Below are 19878 nucleotides of genomic sequence, written 5' to 3'. Positions count from 1 at the left end.
TTAAATCAGGCTGCCCTGATGATATTTGCCCCCCTTATATCATGAGAGAAGTGGGAACTACCATCCCCGAGGGTATGCTTCCCATGCTGAATGGATCTCTCCTACAGGGTAAAGTCCCCGACAATTTTAAAAGAGCCCTCCTTATCCCCCTCATAAAGAAAGCTGGAGCGAACCCATTGGACCCGCTTAACTATAGGCCCATTTCATTGTTGCCTTATTGTGCCAAATTATTGGAGGCTCATGTCTGCGACAGTATCTCCAAGTTTTTGGAAGAATCAAAGTATCTTGCACCCAATCAGGCGGGATTCCGCCCTTGTCACTCAACCGAGGCGGTTATTCTTTCGGTGCAGAATACTTTGAGGCGGAATGCTGATGAGGGGATCCACCAGGCTCTGGTGCTATTGGACCTCTCGGCTGCGTTCAACACGGTTGACTATACCATCTTGGTCAACCGTGTCGAGCAGGCAGGTCTCAGAGGCCCTGCGCTGAGCTGGATTCGCTCATTTATCACTGGCCGCACTCAATCTGTTAGACTGGGTTCTTTCACAGCTCCCGTTATACCTACCATCTGTGGAGTACCTCAGGGCTCATCCCTGTCACCTCTGCTTTTTAACTTATATCTACGCCCCCTTCTGTATTCTCTTAGGAAAGCCAGAGTTACCATCTTCAACTATGCAGATGACTTGCAGCTCATCTTCCCCTTAAACACCAAGGACTCAGTGGAAGAGTTTCAAAACACCATGTCTCACATCCTGAGTTGGATGAGCTGCAGTCATTTGAAACTCAACCCAGGCAAGACTGAATTGGTCTTGCCTGGGCAGAGTGCACTTAGTTGGAACCCTAGCTTCTGGCCATCCAGCACGGGAGCCCCTCCGTCTAAGTCATCTTCAGTTAAGAGTTTAGGAGTTTTTATCAGTGAGGATCTCTCCCTGAAAAAGCAGGTTGGCGCAGTTGTGTCATCTAGCTTTTTCCAGCTGAAGAAAATTAAGAAGATTGCCTGTTTTTTTTCCCCGGAGGCTCTCACACAGGTCGTCATTTCCCTGGTTCTGTCTAGATTGGACTTCTCCAACAGTCTCTATCTTGGGCTCCAAGCTGGAGAGCTAAAGCGCCTCCAGCTGGTTCAGAACCAGGCAGCCAGACTAATTCTCAACCTATCAAAAAGGCAGTCTGTCAGATCAGGGCTAAAACAGCTACACTGGTTGCCTGTCGAGCAGCGGGTAGCTTTTAAAACCGGGTGTATTCTATTCAAGTCTCTACATGATTCTGGCCCTCTATTTATTAGAGATCTGTTCAATAGATACAACCCTTCCCGCAATCTCCGGTCCATGCACAAATCCCTTCTGACTGTCCCTTCTTGCAAGAGGAAACGTCTCGGAGGGTGCTGCTTTGACCACCTTGCAGCTACCTTCTGGAACTCTCTCCCCCTTCACTTAAAACTTTGTGATAACATCCTCAATTTCAGACACTCCCTTAAAACCTTGCTTTTTTCCCATGCGTTCTGCTGAGCCGTTTCATTTCTATTTTTAATTAGCGTGTTGCGTTCCTGCCTATAGCGCCATGAAGCCCCCGGGCGTACGAGCGCTTAATAAATACTTATCAATATCAATATCAATATATATATATCCTACCACAAACAGCTTCGTTTTGCCGGAGTTCAGGCCCGTTGATTGACAGGTGGTGCGTCACGCCGGTGAAGCCTCCCGGCGGAATTAATTATCCACACGATTCATACAAGAAAGACACACTCTCAGGAAGTAAACCAGAAGGGGTTTAATCGGTTTACTTCCTGAGAGTGAGTCCTTCTTGTATGAATCGTGTGGATATATATATATATATATATATATATATATATATATATATATATATATATATATATATATATATATATATAAAGAAAGAGGGGAAGGAGAGTAATAGACAGACAAACAGATTAAAAATAGAGAGGATCAGAGGGAGAGGGAGCAAGAGATAGATAGATAGATAGATAGATAGATAGATAGATAGATAGATAGATAGATAGATAGATAGATAGATAGATAGGTAGGTAGGTAGGTAGGTAGGAGCAAAATGTAGAAAGAAGGAGAGGAGAGAGAGAGGCAGTATATATCAGCAGAACCCCAAGTTGGCAATATTGAACTTTTCACATGTTACCCATTATTTCTTATTTACCTGTTAATAATGGAGTAGTTACCTTGAAAAAGTTATTTTCTTCAAAGAGCAGTTAGCAATACGCACTGACGGTAATTAGTATATTTATATTTTGTTTCTCTCTTGAAGGAATTATTAATAAATCAATAGGCCTTCTCAATGCATCTTAATCTTTGCACAAGTTTAAGTGATTTTATACTCTTACTCTTTTTATAACAGCATAAACATAATAGTACAAACACATTGTTAATTTTAAAAGTCTTACATTAATCTCACTGCAATGAAAGGAATTGTTTTATGAGCTTTTGTATGGGCGTTTTTGAATGTATTTTCCCATTGCAAAGATTTTTATTAATCATGCAATAAAGATAATTTCAATAGGCTATTGTGAGGGTCAGTTGTTTTTTGCTGGTTTGTGGCTGCAGTGCTTACCGTATAATAATTGACAGTGTAGTTGCCATATAATTTGTCACTTAATTTCACAATTTGTGGATTTCAGCCAAAAAGTTGCTTGTACCACAAGTGGATCAAAATAATATTGCCAAAGAACGCGCTGCATAATTATAATTTTTGCCACATAATTCAGATAGCCTGACCACATAATTTGGTCCAACATGGCACATACAGCTAGTAGTTCTTCCCATTTTAAGGCTCTACTGGGTGCTTTAGGAGCTGTAGTATGATGATAAAATCTGTATTTCCCAGGCAACCTTATCATATTTCCCATATTTTACAGTTTTCTGTAAGATATGAGATTTTACAGGACGTTATGTTGGTGTTTGTGCAATAAAAGCACCAACACGTTTTTTTTATATAAGATACATGATATATATATGAGTGGAGGAGTGAGAGAGGCAGAGAGAAAGAAAACATATCCATAAATATCATTACCATGACCCTAGTGGATGTTTACTACACTAAAACCGTTCCATTCGGTCTAGATTTTCTATTACTAACTCCAACCGGGTGAATATTTTTATAAACAATATTTAGGGCTCAATATTTATGACATGATAGTGCGACAACAAAATGCTGGCTCCACACCAGAGAAAGGAAGAACAACAAAAAATAGAAAGAGTTACAGCGAGCGCGAGAGAGCTACGGAAGTAAAAGAGAGAAAGAGAGAGATGGAAAGCAAGAGAGAGGCAGAGGGTGTCAATGCATGTGTGCAGAGGCGCAACTAGAGGCACATTTCAGGGGGGCTACTAAAAATGTTAGGAGGAGGGCTGATTCTTCCAGCAATATGCATAGTGAGGCTGCAGGGGCTCTAAGAAGGGGTGAAAACACAACAAGGCCCCGTTAGCAAATAAATGCCCTTTTAAAGACCTGTGAATTACTCGGGTGCGGCTATGTGTGTGTGCCCGGGAAGCGGGCTGACACACACAATGGGGGAGCTGAAGCCCTTTGAGCCCAATGGGCGCTGCGCGTCTGCATGTGTGTATGTGTGTATGTGTGTGTGAGTGTGTGGGTTTACATGTGCGCAGCAGCGTGACGCAGGGACTTGCTTCGTACCTTGAGGGACTCCGTCTCCACTAGCTTCCTCTTCAGTGTATCGTTGATGCAGCTGTCAATCTCCTGCTGCAGACGCACCACTTCCGCCACCAGCTCCTTGATGTAGCGCCTCAGCTCCTTGGACCTCTGGCACGCGCACTTCGCCGCGTCGATGGCGTCTTTGCAATCTGGAACGAGACCAAAACACAACAGTACAATCAGGGACGTCTTTTAAGGATTTTGGGGGCCCTGTTCGAAACAGTTTTGGATTTATCATCCAATTCCGGCTCTTTCAAGCCCTCTTTGGCCAGGTCACTGCTGACAGGGCACAGGCGCACACACTCCTCCAAATTTTAAGTATATTTACATCTAATATACAGGGATAGTGACGTGTTTTCAACATTGTAATACGGCAGCAGCTCACTGGTATTACTGCAAATAATCAATGTGTCGCCCTCTCATTTCTCATATGTGAGGTTAGAGACGTTTTAAGGCCTTGGGCAAACTGGGCAATTGTCCAGGGCCCCCACCTTGCAAAGGCTACCCTAGGAAATTAAACTTTCTCTCTATTTGACCTCTGTCGATAGTATTTCTTTATCTGAACCTTTCTCCCTCTGTCTACTGTTATCTCTAAGTCTGTGTAAGTCTCTCTCTCAAAACCAGTGGCATCTTAAGGATTTTTGATGATGTGTTAGTTAAAATGTAACATATAATTCTGTTTTGTTTGGCATCATGTGGGCTTGAAATGCATAATAAAATTTTAATTTGTTCCATACAGGGGGACCCTAAGCATATTTTGCCTGGGACCCCCAAATCCTTAAAATAACACTGCATAGGGTCCTGTTATGATCTAAAAAAATATTTGTTTTGGATGTTGAATGACCACAGTATTTAAAACAATCGATCCAAGAATTATTAAAGGACATCCTGGCACTTTCTGCAGAACAGAGCTGGATCAATCAATCACCAATTCTTGGATTTTTAGAGGACGCTACTCACCCGTGAGGGTCTTAAGGCACTGGGGGGGGGTGATGTCCGAACATCTCCCTGGTCATCCGAAGAGCCAGGTCTTGAGATCCTATAAGGTGTTATGTTATGTTATGTTAAGCTTTTTTCTATAGCGCTCGAATCACCTGGGGGCATCTCGGCGCTTTACTCTAAATCACCCCAATACGTAAGTAGCAGAGGAGAAACAGGGACGGACCTAAAACAAGTATGCCTTTAAATGTTTTTTAAAAGTAATATATCAGGGAGTTTCTCGCAAGTATAATGGAAGACTGTTCCAATATTTGGGGGCAATGTAAGAAAAAGGTAAGCCCCCCGATCTGTGGCGTCTAATACAAGGTACCTGAAGCAGCTGCTGCGTACCGGACCTCAGAAGGCGAGTAGGGATGTATTTTTTCAATTTGTTTTGAAGATACACTGGCCCCTGAAGCGCACAGAAAGTGAGACAACAGATTTTGAAAAAGGCTCTCTGTTTTATCGGAAGCCAGTGCAACTTTCTCAGCAATGGTTGCGGGGAAGTGCCGGCTGGCATATTTAGGACCAGCCTGGCTGCCGTGTTCTGAATTACCTGTAGTTTCTTCAGAGATGTAGCTCCCACTTTGGCTAGCAGTGCATTCCCATAGTCCATGCGGCTCATAACTAGAGCCTGGGTTACTATTCTGCGATGTTCCGTGGGGATGAATGGTAAGATCTTTCGCAGTAATCTGAGCCTGTAATAGCATGTCCCTGATACTGTGGCCATGTTATCTTGTATGGACAGAGACTGGTTAAGTTTTATGCACAAATTGTTGACACATAGTTTAGGTGTTGGAGGCGGGCCAAGTTGTACCGGCCACCAATCATTTGACCAGACTGCTGAGGCCTTCCCTAGAAGCATAACTTCCGTCTTGCTTGGATTTAACTGTAAACAGTTGTTGGTCATCCATTTGGAAATTGCATCAATTCCCGTAGCAAAGCGGCGTCTGGCCGCTTCGGGGTTTAGGCCGATGTTGAATAGCAGCTGGGTATCGTCTGCGTAAGAGACTATTTCGAACCCCAGGGCTTCCACCACCTTAGCCAAAGGGGCCATATAGATATTAAAGAGGGTAGGGCTAAGGCAGGAGCCCTGGGGGACGCCCTTGTCAAGAGATGTTTTCTCTGATTGGTGGGGGCCCATTATGACCGTTTGTGAGCGATCTGCCAAGAAATTCCGTAGCCACTTAAGGGCGGGACCCTGGATTCCGCAGGAGCTTAGCCTCCCCGTGAGCCTAGCATGGGAGATGGTATCAAAGGCCGCGGAGAGGTCAAGCAAAATCAAAACAAGTGAACCTCCTGCGTCCACTGTTGTTCTCAGGGAATCAGTCACAGATAGAAGGGCGTTTCGGTGCTAAAACCCCGACGGAAACCGGACTGTGAGGGGTCCAAGATGTTGTTTGTTTCTAAATAGCTGTTTAACTGCTTGTTAATCAGACTTTCCAATATTTTTCCCAAGAGAGGGAGCAGGGAAATAGGGCGGTAATTACCCAACTCTGACGGATTAGCCGTGGTTTTTTTTTAAATGGGGCGAACAAAAGCTTCCTTCCAAGGAGCTGGAATTTCCCTTTCCCTGATAGAAAGGTTAAAAATCTTTTGTACTGTGGGCGGCAGAATGTGAGATAGGAGCGACATGATCTTAGGCGAGCAGAGGTCAACCGGAGAACCCGATTTGACAGACGTTAAAGCCATTTGGGTCTCGGATAGCGTGATAGGTCTAAATCATTCGAGCGAGGACTCGGATCCTGTAATAGCATCGTCCAGATTAACGATGCCAGGTGGAGTGGCCAGATTATCTATCGGAAAATTAGCATACATTTTTTCAATTTTCTCTTGAAAGAACCCCGCCAGTGAATTACAGAGGTCCTTCGTCTCAGTAACAGGTTGTTTGCACACCGTGGGTTCCACAAAGTCCTTTACGATGTCAAATAGGGCCTTGGCAGAGTTCTTGGAATGCTCAATTTGGTTTGCAATAAACACGCAACGTGCTACCTTTAGATTTCGATGGTATGTTGCCAGAGCTAATTTATAAAGTTCAACCAAGATGGATAGCACACCGCTAGCCTCTCCTCCGGGTCGCCCCTTAGCACTCTGGTACATGTAGTGCATGTAGATGGACGAGTAAAAAGTAGTTCACCACAGTTGGTGCGAGTGGTTACTCGTTATCCCCAAGATCTCTGGACCCGAGACATGGCCCGGGTATCGGGACAGTTTCCCTCGTCAGCAGAGCAGTGTTTGGGGTGGATGAGAAGGCCGCCAAGTAACCGTCACAGGCCCTGATGCCTCTCCGGCGCGCAGGTGCGTCTCCAAGAGCTCGCCAGCTCAAGGCTCACGGGAGCCGTTTAAGTACAACCAAGATGGATCGCACACCGCTAGCCTCTCCTCCGGGTCACCCCTTAGCACTCTGGTACATGTAGTGCATGTAGATGGACGAGTAAAAAGTAGTTCACCACAGTTGGTGCGAGTGGTTACTCGTTATCCCCAAGATCTCTGGACCCGAGACATGGCCCGGGTTTCGGGACAGTTTCCCTCGTCAGCAGAGCAGTGTTTGGGGTGGATGAGAAGGCCGCCAAGTAACCGTCACAGGCCCTGATGCCTCTCCGGCGCGCAGGTGCGTCTCCAAGAGCTCGTCAGCTCAAGGCTCACGGGAGCCGTTTAAGTACAACCAAGATGGATCGCACACCGCTAGCCTCTCCTCCGGGTCGCCCCTTAGCACTCTGGTACATGTAGTGCATGTAGATGGACGAGTAAAAAGTAGTTCACCACAGTTGGTGCGAGTGGTTACTCGTTATCCCCAAGATCTCTGGACCCGAGACATGGCCCGGGTTTCGGGACAGTTTCCCTCGTCAGCAGAGCAGTGTTTGGGGTGGATGAGAAGGCCGCCAAGTAACCGTCACAGGCCCTGATGCCTCTCCGGCGCGTCTCCAAGAGCTCGTCAGCTCAAGGCTCACGGGAGCCGTTTAAGTACAACCAAGATGGATCGCACACCGCTAGCCTCTCCTCCGGGTCGCCCCTTAGCACTCTGGTACATGTATTGCATGTAGATGGACGAGTAAAAAGTAGTTCACCACAGTTGGTGCGATTGGTTACTCGTTATCCCCAAGATCTCTGGACCCGAGACATGGCCCGGGTTTCGGGACAGTTTCCCTCGTCAGCAGAGCAGTGTTTGGGGTGGATGAGAAGGCCGCCAAGTAACCGTCACAGGCCCTGATGCCTCTCCGGCGCGCAGGTGCGTCTCCAAGAGCTCATCAGCTCAAGGCTCACGGGAGCCGTTTAAGTACAACCAAGATGGATCGCACACCGCTAGCCTCTCCTCCGGGTCGCCCCTTAGCACTCTGGTACATGTAGTGCATGTAGATGGACGAGTAAAAAGTAGTTCACCACAGTTGGTGCGAGTGGTTACTCGTTATCCCCAAGATCTCTGGACCCGAGACATGGCCCGGGTTTCGGGGCAGTTTCCCTCGTCAGCAGAGCAGTGTTTGGGGTGGATGAGAAGGCCGCCAAGTAACCGTCACAGGCCCTGATGCCTCTCCGGCGCGCAGGTGCGTCTCCAAGAGCTCGTCAGCTCAAGGCTCACGGGAGCCGTTTAAGTACAACCAAGATGGATCGCACACCGCTAGCCTCTCCTCCGGGTCGCCCCTTAGCACTCTGGTACATGTAGTGCATGTAGATGGACGAGTAAAAAGTAGTTCACCACAGTTGGTGCGAGTGGTTACTCGTTATCACCAAGATCTCAGGACCCGAGACATGGCCCGGGTTTCGGGACAGTTTCCCTCATCAGCAGAGCAGTGTTTGGGGTGGATGAGAAGGCCGCCAAGTAACCGTCACAGGCCCTGATGCCTCTACGGCGCGCAGGTGCGTCTCCAAGAGCTCGTCAGCTCAAGGCTCACGGGAGCCGTTTAAGTACAACCAAGATGGATCGCACACCGCTAGCCTCTCCTCCGGGTCGCCCCTTAGCACTCTGGTACATGTAGTGCATGTAGATGGACGAGTAAAAAGTAGTTCACCACAGTTGGTGCGAGTGGTTACTCGTTATCCCCAAGATCTCTGGACCCGAGACATGGCCCGGGTTTCGGGACAGTTTCCCTCGTCAGCAGAGCAGTGTTTGGGGTGGATGAGAAGGCCGCCAAGTAACCGTCACAGGCCCTGATGCCTCTCCGGCGCGCAGGTGCGTCTCCATGAGCTCGTCAGCTCAAGGCTCACGGGAGCCGTTTAAGTACAACCAAGATGGATCGCACACCGCTAGCCTCTCCTCCGGGTCGCCCCTTAGCACTCTGGTACATGTAGTGCATGTGGATGGACGAGTAAAAAGTAGTTCACCACAGTTGGTGCGAGTGGTTACTCGTTATCCCCAAGATCTCTGGACCCGAGACATGGCCCGGGTTTCGGGATAGTTTCCCTCGTCAGCAGAGCAGTGTTTGGGGTGGATGAGAAGGCCGCCAAGTAACCATCACCCTTGGGGATAACGAGTAACCAATCGCACCAACTGTGGTGAACTACTTTTTACTCGTCCATCTACATGCACTACATGTACCAGAGTGCTAAGGGACGACCCGGAGGACACTGCTCTGCTGACGAGGGAAACTGTCCCGAAACCCGGGCCATGTCTCGGGTCCAGAGATCTTGGGGATAACGAGTAACCACTCGCACCAACTGTGGTGAACTACTTTTTACTCGTCCATCTACATGCACTACATGTACCAGAGTGCTAAGGGGCGACCCGGAGGACAGGCTAGCGGTGTGCGATCCATCTTGGTTGTACTTAAACGGCTCCCGTGAGCCTTGAGCTGACGAGCTCTTGGAGACGCACCTGCGCGCCGGAGAGGCATCAGGGCCTGTGACGTTACTTGGCGGCCTTCTCATCCACCCCAAACACTGCTCTGCTTACGAGGGAAACTGTCCCGAAACCCGGGCCATGTCTCGGGTCGAGAGATCTTGGGGATAACGAGTAACCACTCGCACCAACTGTGGTGAACTACTTTTTACTCGTCCATCTACATGCACTACATGTACCAGAGTGCTAAGGGGCGACCCGGAGGAGAGGCTAGCGGTGTGCGATCCATCTTGGTTGTACTTAAACGGCTCCCGTGAGCCTTGAGCTGACGAGCTCTTGGAGACGCACCTGCGCGCCGGAGAGGCATCAGGGCCTGTGACGGTTACTTGGCGGCCTTCTCATCCACCCCAAACACTGCTCTGCTGACGAGGGAAACTCTCCCGAAACCCGGGCCATGTCTCGGGTCCAGAGATCTTGGGGATAACGAGTAACCACTCGCACCAACTGTGGTAAACTACTTTTTACTCGTCCATCTACATGCACTACATGTACCAGAGTGCTAAGGGGCAACCCGGAGGAGAGGCTAGCGGTGTGCGATCCATCTTGGTTGTAATTTATAAAGTTGTTTTGATTGCGCCGTTTTATTTCAACGTCACTGTCTTTCCAGCATTTTGCATAAGGACTTTTCCTGACTCAGTTCAGGAGTGAACAATTTAGCTGAGTTTCGGCTCAGGGTGAATCTGGGTTTATGTTTCATAGGAATAATAACATCAAAAACTTTGTTCAACCCTTCGTCGAAACCTATCAGCATATTGTCTACCCCCCGGTGTTCTGTCTGTTTGATTGTCTGGAAAGCTTCCTCAAAAGCTTGAGGGGTAAGTTTATTTCACGGTCTCTGTGCAGTAGAACATCTGCCAACAGAGTGACCGCTGGGACCCTGAACTGGTGGGAGAGATGTGAATTTAATCATCAAATGGTCAGACCAGATAAGGGGCTGTGAAAGATCATATTTAAGAGCCTCAATGGTGGTAACAACAAGGTCCAATGTGTGGCCACCATTGTGTGTGGGCCTTTGTATTCTTTGATGGAGACCCAACTGCTCCATATCTGTGAGGAGTTTGTTTACCTCTGGTAGAGAGTTCAGTTCTCCATGGAAATTGAAGTCACCTAATACCAAAAATGTACTCACTGCAAGGACATGCGTGGCTATCAGGTCTATAAGTGTGTCAGTAAAATCGGATTTCGGACCAGGAGGCCGGTATACTAATGCTCCCGTCCAGCTCTCAGAAGCTGAGAATATCGCTTTAAAAATACCGATTTCCAAATCTTCATCCATTTGTGAGTTAGTCCAGGAGATGTTAATATGCTGTTTACAGGCAATGGCTATACCCCTCCCCCGTTTTTCCCGACCTATCAAAATGTATAAATTTATCATTTTCAGGAATGGCGATGTTTATAGTCGGGTGGTTACTGGGGTTCAGCCAAGTTTCTGTCAGGAAACAGATTTCAGGGGAGTGTGAGTTTAACATATCCCAGATTTCAAACTGATGTCTGGCAAGGGACCTAACATTGCATAAGATAGAAGTGTGAGCCTCCGCCGTGGTGATCCTCAAAGTATGCCTAAATGCCTAAAGGTGCAGCGTCGGTCTTTGTCTGATGCAGAAGAAGAGTTTGTTCCAGGTATTGGCCTGTAGGCAATGTAGGAGAAGGTTCTGCCACCCGTTCTGGCCCTGTGTATGCGGGGGACCGTGGCTAGGGCAAGGTCGGCGGAGAGGAGGTTTCTCTTGGGGGCGGGGAAGGAGATTCTTTTGTTGAGGTATTGGTGTCCGGAATTATGGAGGACTTTGTGTGACCAGTTTGAAGATTATTGTTTTTTCGACGGGGAGCCAGTGGAGATCGCAGAGGTGCTGGGTGATGTGGTCATGTTGTGGGATGTTGCGGACAAGTCTGGCTGTGAAGTTCTGCATGGTCTGGAGTTTGCAGAGGAGTATTTTGTTGATTCCGGCGTAGAGCGCGTTTCTGTAGTCCAGTCGGCTGGTGATGAATGCGTGGGTAACGGTCTTCCTAGAGTCGGGGAGGATCCATTTGAAGGTCTTCGGAGTATGCAGAGGGTGTTTGAGCATGTGAAGGACACAGCGTTGAACTGGCGGTTCATGGTGAGTGAAGAGTTGAGTATGATGCTATGATTGCAAGTGTGATCTGTAGAAATTGGAAGGTTTCTGAGGGTGGGGGTCCACCAGGGGTTGTCCCATCGAGGGGGAGTGGAGCAGAGGATGAGGACTTCTGTTTTCTCCAAGTTGAGCTTCAGGCAGCTGCTACTCATCCAGGATGCGACGTCCTTCATCCCTTTTTGGAAACTGTGCCTGGTGATGTCAGGTTCCTTGGTGAGGGAGAGGATTAGCTGGGTGTCGTCGGTGTATGAGACTAGGTTGGGTCCATGTTTTCTGATGATGGTTGCGAGGGAGCCATGTACACGTTGAAGAATGTGGGTCTGAGTGAGGATCCTTGGGGTACTCCGCATCTGATCATTGTAGGTTTGGAGAGGAAGGGCGGGAGTCTTAGTGGCTTGTGTGCGGTGGGAAACGGTGTTGAAGGCTGCTTAGAGGTCTAGAAGGATTAGGGCTGCAGGGTGGCCTTGTTTGATGAAGGTTCGGATGTCGTCAGTGGCGACTATGAGGGCGGTCTCTGTGCTGTGGTTGCTGCGGATTCCGGATTGAGAGGCGTCAGGGATGATGTTGGTTTCTATGAAGTGCGCTAGCTAGGTGTTGATGACTTTCTCGATGACTTAGGTAGCGAAGAGGGAGAAAAGAGATGGGCCTGTAGTTCTTGAGGTCTGTCGGGTCTGCGGAGGGCTTTCTATGGAGAATGGGGGGATAGGGAGTAATAGACAGACAGACTGAGTTAGAAAAGAGAGAGGATTAGATGGAGAGGGAGATAAGAGAAAAATAAAGTGGAATTTAGTGAGGTGTGGCATGAGCTTGTGTGCAGTGGGTTTCAAGACGGAGAAATGGATTCATTGGAGGTCTGTCCAGAGCGGTTCCGTGGTGTGACTGAAGCGAATGTTATTTCCTCCAGCGAAGATGGGGTTGAGAATGTGTCCTGCCGTGTGGGTGGGGGTAGAGACGATTTGCTTCAGTCCAATGTTGGTGAGGTTCTCTAGAAGGGCAGTGGTGTTGGGGTCGCTGAGGTTGTCTAGGTGGAAGTTCACGTCTCCGAGCAGTATTTAGTCCATGGAGGTGAGGGCGTGGGGAGCGATGTAGTCTGCGATGGCATTGGTGAACGGGGAGCAGGGTCCAGGCGGTCTGTAGGCGAGTGTTCCACGGAGCGTCGCTCTAGGGTTGGTCTGGATCTGGAAGTGGATTTGTTCCATGGGGGGCGAGGCATCATCCCAGTGGGTGGTTGTTAGCTGGAGGCAGCTTTTGCAAGCAATGCCGGTTGGGGCGGTCTTTCCTCAGGATCTTCTATCCATCGGGTATGGCGGTTGCGATGTCGGGTGCAGATCTCTGTGAGGTAGGCGACATCAGGTGAGTGAGTGTTGAGGAGGTTCCAAACTTCTGCTGAGTGTCTGTGCAGGGAGCGCGCACGTTGAGGACGATGCAGCTCAGGGGCTTGTGCACATTGGCGTCCAGTGAGTTGGGGTGGCTCTCTAGGTCCGGCGGTGGGTGTGGGTGCAGGTGCGGTGGCAGTGTCGGCAGGAAAACGGGCCTTAAGAGTTGCTTTGCGTCGAGAGCTGGCAGTTTGTGTTGCATCCAGGGTTGAGTGCGTGTAGGGTCATAGCGGTGGGGGGTCGGGGACCAGGGTCCCTGACTCTGGTCACGGTCGGGTTGCAGACTGGCACTGACAGGCTTGCCTTTGGCGAGCCAGCAGCACGCCAGCGAACACGCCCGCTGTGCACAGCCGCGCAGCAGCTGCCATTAAGTAGGGGGAGAGGGGGATGATGGGAGGCGGGAACACGCTGGAGGGAGGGGCTGCAGCAGGGGAAAAATACAGGAAGAGAGGCAGAAAAAGAGAAAAACGGCTAAAATGTAAAGACAGAGAGAAAAAGGCAGAAGAGAAAGGCACAACAGAAAAAGATAGAAAAGGCTGACACCCACAGCCCGGACAAGCAGAAGAGCAGGCTCTTCCACTAGACCACCAGGGATGAGGCGCAGGCAGAAGCCTGCAGGTGGAGGAGGGCCTCGAACACCTACCTGGGACACCAGAGGGAGGTGAGGGCACTGCCTTAACAGCGGAGCTTTGTGAGGGAAGAGCAGTTACTCTGACCAGGATGTCAGGGCCCCCCGAAAGGCTGGGGTACTGGGTCAGAGCCCACTTTGCCCTTGCCTTAAAACACATCTGAGTACAATTGTGTAAAGTGGGACACTTCCAAGCACCAGTACCTTTAGTTGGTAAGGAGCGAGAGGGAATGAAGATCTTTAAAACTTCCCAGGTCATCACTGAGTTTCCTCCTAGCAACTTCCAGTGAATTATCATGTCCGGGGGGTCTCCTGTGTCAGGAAAGTGTGTCACTTTCAGCCCCACATTATCAAGTTTAACAATGTGATGCCATGGCCTGATGTCTCCTAATGACAATCCATGTGTATCCAGAAATGTAATTACTGCGCCTGCCTCTTTTTGCATCCCCTCCCTTGCTATTGGATGCAACAGGTAACCCTGGGAGAAAATGACCTAGATATGTTGTGTTAAAGGGGAATTGAAAATTATATTGTTGTCAAGTTTGAAGTCACTTAAAACTTGACAGTCACTGGCTGTCACTTCTTTTGCTTCGATCTACTGCGGTATTTTGACGAAAGACATGGAACACGAGAGATGGTCTAGCACTCCAGACCTCCTGTCCTTTCGAAGTCCCTCTTTCGTCTGGGAAACCTGTTATCCATAGAAGAGTCTGCCTCGAGGGCTATGTGTTGTATTGTATTGTAATTGCATTTAAATAGCGCTAACTACCCCTGATGAGGCATCAAAGCACTTTTTCGGCAAGCAGCACGCTACTCCGGGACCCATAGAGGATTAGTGTTGAATTAGTATAGTGAAACATGCAAGTATATTTTAAGTGGTGGATAGGTTAGTCAGTTATTTGGATTTGGAAGGATAGCAGAAGGATAGACGAGGGGGAAAAAAGGTTTGTATTTATATAGGGCTTGTTACCCCTGATGGGGTGTTGAAGCACGCTACTCTGGAAACCCATAAAGAATTAGTGCTGAATTAGTATGGTGGAATATGAAAGTAATTTGAGTGGTGGATATTAGTCAGTTATTTAGAGTGAGAAGGGTAGTGGAGGGATAAAAGGGAAGAAAGGTTTGCATTCATGTAGCACCGGTTACCCCTGATGGGTGTTGTTTTCTGGCGAGTAGGACGCTACTCTGGAACCCATAAAGGATTAGTGTTGAAAATTAGTATAGTGAAGTATGAAGTAATTTGAGTGGTGGATATGTTATTCGAAAGACAGGCTGTGTCTGCTCTATTTTGAAAGCAGCCTAGAAAAACTGATAGGTTCTCAATTATATGCGTGTCGTGAGTTAGGAGGTAGATGCCAATATATCCCTTCCCCTTGGGTGGTAAGCATTTTTTAGTGTTAATTCTTTTCCCTTTCTGACTATTCTCTCACGTCTAATAGCCATGATAGGTGGAGTTTGTCTGAGGTGTCTCTGTTTAACTCTGGGGTTATTAGGAGCACATAGCGGACCCTTTTTGAGTTGTTTTGTTCTCCCTCCTTCTCTCTTACTTTCTTTTAATCTTGGCCAACTGTGATATGAGTGCATTGATGGCTTAAAATCTGATTGTGATCTGCATTTTTTGTTCTTTTGTACGCTTGGCTATTAGATGAAATGTGGAGTTTTAAAGCCCATTAATATATATATATTTTTAACTGTTCTTAATGTAATGCAAGATTGTATTTAAACTTTTGAGAGACAACGGATATGTAACATATGTTAAGTACTTTTATGGTCTATTTTTTTTTTTATAAAGACCGAATAAAGATATTGAATTTAATTAAATTGACAGGCTGAAGTGTACAAGCCTTTCAGATGTTGCAAACCTAAACTATCGTGCATCTCTTAGCAGGACACACTGAAACCCCATGCATATTTACTTCCTATACCATTACAAAGAGCAGGCTCAGGCCGGTTGACTGACAATTTGCGGTCTGCTTCCCAGTTTCCGCAACGTGCTGAACACGCCATGCCCTCCCTTGTCCTCTCTGTAACCCCTCCGACCGCGCGTGCACGGTGCACAAAAGGCGTGATGAAGTGAGACCGCGCGCTGTACTCTACAAGGCCCGGCTCGCGCTGTCTTCTGTGCGCGTGAGCAGAATCCGCCACTCCGACTAAATGTCAAACAAGCATTTACAATGCAACGGTTTCGCCTTTGGAAATGTTAAAGCTATTTGCAATGTAAATGACAATGGCAATTATTTATCTGTTTTCAAAACCAACACATAAATACAAATGTTGTCATTTACAATGCCAATAACTCAAACTTTTCCAAAGGCGAAACCGTTGCATTGTAAATGCTTGTTATTAAGTGTTGGTACTAGCACCCAATTCAGTGTAACTCGCGGAATTAAAGAAATTGTATTTACCTCAGGGAAACTGGGATAATAATAATATTAAATTCAAGCTATTTTCTGCAGTTTAATTTGTGAAAGATGGGATTGCGCTCAAAGTTATTGTGTTTTATCTTTTTAATTTAGTATTGAAATATATAATCTGTCCTCTCTATTTAAGGGGGCATTGTGGACAAGGGTTTATTAAAATCTCTCTGACTCGAGCAAATGATTTTTTAGCAAAAATGGGTGTTGTATATTCAGCACTGGCTCCACAACTTAATATAGGCCTGGTGCAAAAATCCTTCTGTAATAATGACTGCGGCGCAAATAGCGGTTGCCCAATTCCGATCTATACAAGCAGTAGAAATTGGTGCAAACTGCTTTTGCTCCGAGTGTTCGGTTACTGTAACACCCCGCTCGGGGGTGGCGGTCTCCGGCGTCCCTTGGATCGGTCTCTGGCTGCAGCCCGAGGTACCTCTGCCACAGCGTGCACATGAGGATACAGTCTAGGCTAGTGGAGAGGGTGCTTCGCGCGCCTGTAACAGGTGGAGGGTCGTGCGCGGCCACGACTGGGATTCTAGCAGGTCAGTGCATGAGTGGTGTTTTATTTGTAATGATATTTCATTCTCCGCGCAGCCCAGCGCTCGAGCGTCAGCATCGACCGCCCTGTGTTCGGTTGCTCTCTTCGCCCCACCCCGCCGGATGCCCGCTCTCGGAGCTGGCTTCTCGGTTAAATACGAGCAAAGTGGTGTTCATAATAAAAGGGGATGGGGCGAAAGGCATGCCCACATTTTCTAACCGATAAGCGACCCTTTGTGAAAAGTCACGCTACTCTGTTTTTGGCAGCGAAAAAAAATGTGAGAGGGAGCAGATTGGTGCAAATTGCCTAAGTGAAGCACGCTCGCTTACACAAGTGGGTGTGCACGGAGGGCTCGTGTGTTGTGGCTCTGACACAAGAACGTGGCTCTCCAAAAGAGAGCTGTGCTAGAGTTTCGCGCGAGTGGCCATGTGTGCATGTATTCGTGGGTGTTGTCAGTGTCTGAGTGTGTCTGTGTATTTGGGTGAATATATTTGCCAACGTTTAGGATTGCCTGTATCTGTGTGTGTGTGTGTCTGTGCAGGTGGGGTCAGTGTCTGTGACGTGTGTGCGTGCCTGTGCCAACATGTTTGGATGTACGTGTGTTTACGTGTCTGTTTGTAGGTAAATGCCACTGTCTGTGACGTGTGCGCGCGCCTGTGCCAACGTGTTTGGATGTGTGTGTGTGTGTGTGTGTAGGTGGATGTCACTGCCGGTGAAATATGTATGCCTGTGTGTTTATAGGACTGCGTGGGTGATATCAGTGGAGTGGGTGCTTGTGTGTAGTGACTGGGTGTACGCGCCTGTGGGTTGCAGGGGTGCCCACCGTGCCCACAGCCGAGGATTCCACAGTGCAGAAGTTTGGTTTCTCCGGTTGAAGATGCCCATCTGGGTGTATTCCGAGTACCTCACACTCTGTATCTCACCTCACACATTGCATGGGGCACCTATCGCGCCCCAGCCCCCCTCCAGTGACCCACATCCACGCAGACCTGGGTAGCTGGGTTCGGGGTGCCCCAGTACCTCTCACTGAAGGGCGCAGTGCGCCTATCCCGGGGTGAATACCCGGATACTGACCGCAGGGTGATAACGCTGCCTGCCTCGCAGGGTGAAGCGCGGATTTATGAGCAGGCGGAGTCCACCCTTCGGGAGAGACGTCTCTCGCGAGCACGGCTTGGGAGCTCACCCTTTCTTCCTGGGTTCTGAGCTGCTGCAGCTTCACCGACTGGTCTTGTAGGGAAGGAAATCTAAAAACCCTCTCTGAGCCCCTCTTACCCTGCTACTCTGCTGGGACCTTTCAGACCCCTCCCACACACACCCAGAAGCAACCACATTCAGCCCCGCAGTCTATGGAGCTGCTCCACTCTGCCCTGGAGGGGAGGGGAGGGAGGGGCAGGCTCGGGCTGGCCCATAGGGCAACCAGGCAACGCCGGGTGAGCTGACCTGACAGATCCGAGTGTGGGCCTGTATTCTGGCAGTTTGTAGACCTGTTAATGCTCTGCTGGGTCAGCTCACTGTTCATTGATCTAATATGAAAACAAGCATTCCCTGCAGCAAGCTCACGCTCATACCTTGCAAAACACGTTTACAAGTGTCTTTAAATGCTCAAAACTGACCAATGTGTAAACATGGGCCGCTTTTCATATATCTAAATCGCTAATGGAGCCACTTGTATTTTGATGCCTGGGCCTACTTTCTCTCCCATTCCGACACTGGCAGGGACGGGATGTCTGTAGTGCAGTAGTTACTCCAGTCTGTGCTGCCGATGGTCTGGGTGGGAGGCATGTCTGTATCTACCCCACTCTGCCCTGCAGAGAGCCTGGGATGAGAGGTGGTGCCTGCGTCTGCCCCACTCTGCCCTGCAGAGAGCCTGGGATGAGAGGTGGTGCCTTCGTCTGCCCCACTCTGCCCTGCAGAGAGCCTAGGATGAGAGGTGGTGCCTGCGTCTACCCCACTCTGCCCTGCAGAGAGCCTGAGATGAGAGGTGGTGCCTTCGTCTGTCCCACTCTGCCCTGCAGAGAGCCTGGGATGAGAGGTGGTGCCTTCGTCTGCCCCACTCTGCCCTGCAGAGAGCCTGGGATGAGAGGTGGTGCCTTCGTCTGTCCCACTCTGCCCTGCGGAGGGCCTGGGATGAGAGGTGGTGCCTGCGTCTGCCCCACTCTACCCTGCAAAGGATCTGGGGTGGAAGAGAGTGTCTTTATCTGCCAGTTTGCCCTGCAGAGGGCCTGGAGTGGGAAGCAGTGCCTATATGTATATACTAATACATACATCATTCGGCCCTGCTTGAGGGCCGTGGGAGCAGGAAGTGCCCATATCTAATCCCCTCTGCCATGAGGGTGGCAGAAAGTAGTTACAGTTACTCCGCTCTACCCTGTCGAGAATTGGGTGGCAGAATAAGCCTTCTCTACCACAGTCTGCCCTGCCGAGGATCAGAGTTGGTGGGGGGACCTATGCCTACTCCACACTGCCCTGTTGAGGGTCTGGGTGGCAGAAGGTGCCAACATATATACCCCATTCTGCCCCGGCGCCTCTGTCACCTCATCTTGTCCGCTGGGGGACTGCCGATATTTACATCCTGCCCCGCCAGGGGTCCGGAGGGGGCCTAGTCCTACAGCCACGTCACGGCGACCTGCGACGGTCCCCGGTGGGGAGTGGTGTCCCGCGGTTGCTTCCTGCGTCTGCCAGCGGTGTACAGCATCTCATCAGGACCCCCACAGACCCTTGCAACGTTCATCACTTCCGCCTGGAGCCCTTAGAGGAGCCGCCGTCGCTGCTGTCTCAGCTTGATGGAACTGAAATTACGCCAAACTACCCGATATACCAAACACATGTGCACAACACACAACAATCCCGCTTAAAAGGGGTAGAGAGGAGTCATTCAGATAAACTAATGCGAACACTCACCAGCCTGTCCCAGGTCAAGAGCTCCGTCCCTCACGTCTGAGGTGTGACTTTCTTCCCCCCCGGGCTGCGGGGGCGGGCACTTCCGGCCGGCCGCGCTGGGATTGGCCGGCCGGCCAACCACTTCCGGGTCGCTGCGGGCAGCGCAGCGGCCCTTCTCCTTAGGTAGGCAGGCGGGGGCTGATTTTTACGGGCAAATGCCGGGTGGGCACCGGCTCTAGATCACCATCAATCGGGGCGGGAGTGGACACGGACGGCGGGAGGGGGCGGGAGTGGACACGGACGGCGGGAGGGGGCGGGAGTGGACACGGACGGCGGGAGGGGGCGGGAGAGGACACGGACGGCGGGAGGGGGCGGGAGAGGACACGGACGGCGGGAAACGTGCACAGGACAGCGAGGGGACAGCGCATCAGTGAAAGGGGA

General features: G+C 49.5%; 1 protein-coding gene across 1 annotated transcript in view; it reads right to left on the bottom strand.

Moving 5' to 3' along the window:
- Positions 1-19878, bottom strand: part of TEKTL1 (tektin like 1) — a 248290-nt gene that overhangs the window by 99597 nt on the left and 128815 nt on the right. Inside the window, exon 5 of the mRNA XM_078641461.1 lies at positions 3661-3827. Coding sequence (XP_078497587.1) covers positions 3661-3827 — 167 coding nt within the window. The remainder of the gene's footprint in view (positions 1-3660; positions 3828-19878) is intronic.

This window comes from Lissotriton helveticus, chromosome 5_1 (genome assembly GCF_964261635.1).
Source record: "Lissotriton helveticus chromosome 5_1, aLisHel1.1, whole genome shotgun sequence".
Lineage (NCBI taxonomy): Eukaryota > Metazoa > Chordata > Amphibia > Caudata > Salamandridae > Lissotriton > Lissotriton helveticus.
This window is presented reverse-complemented; position numbering and strand designations above follow the sequence as displayed.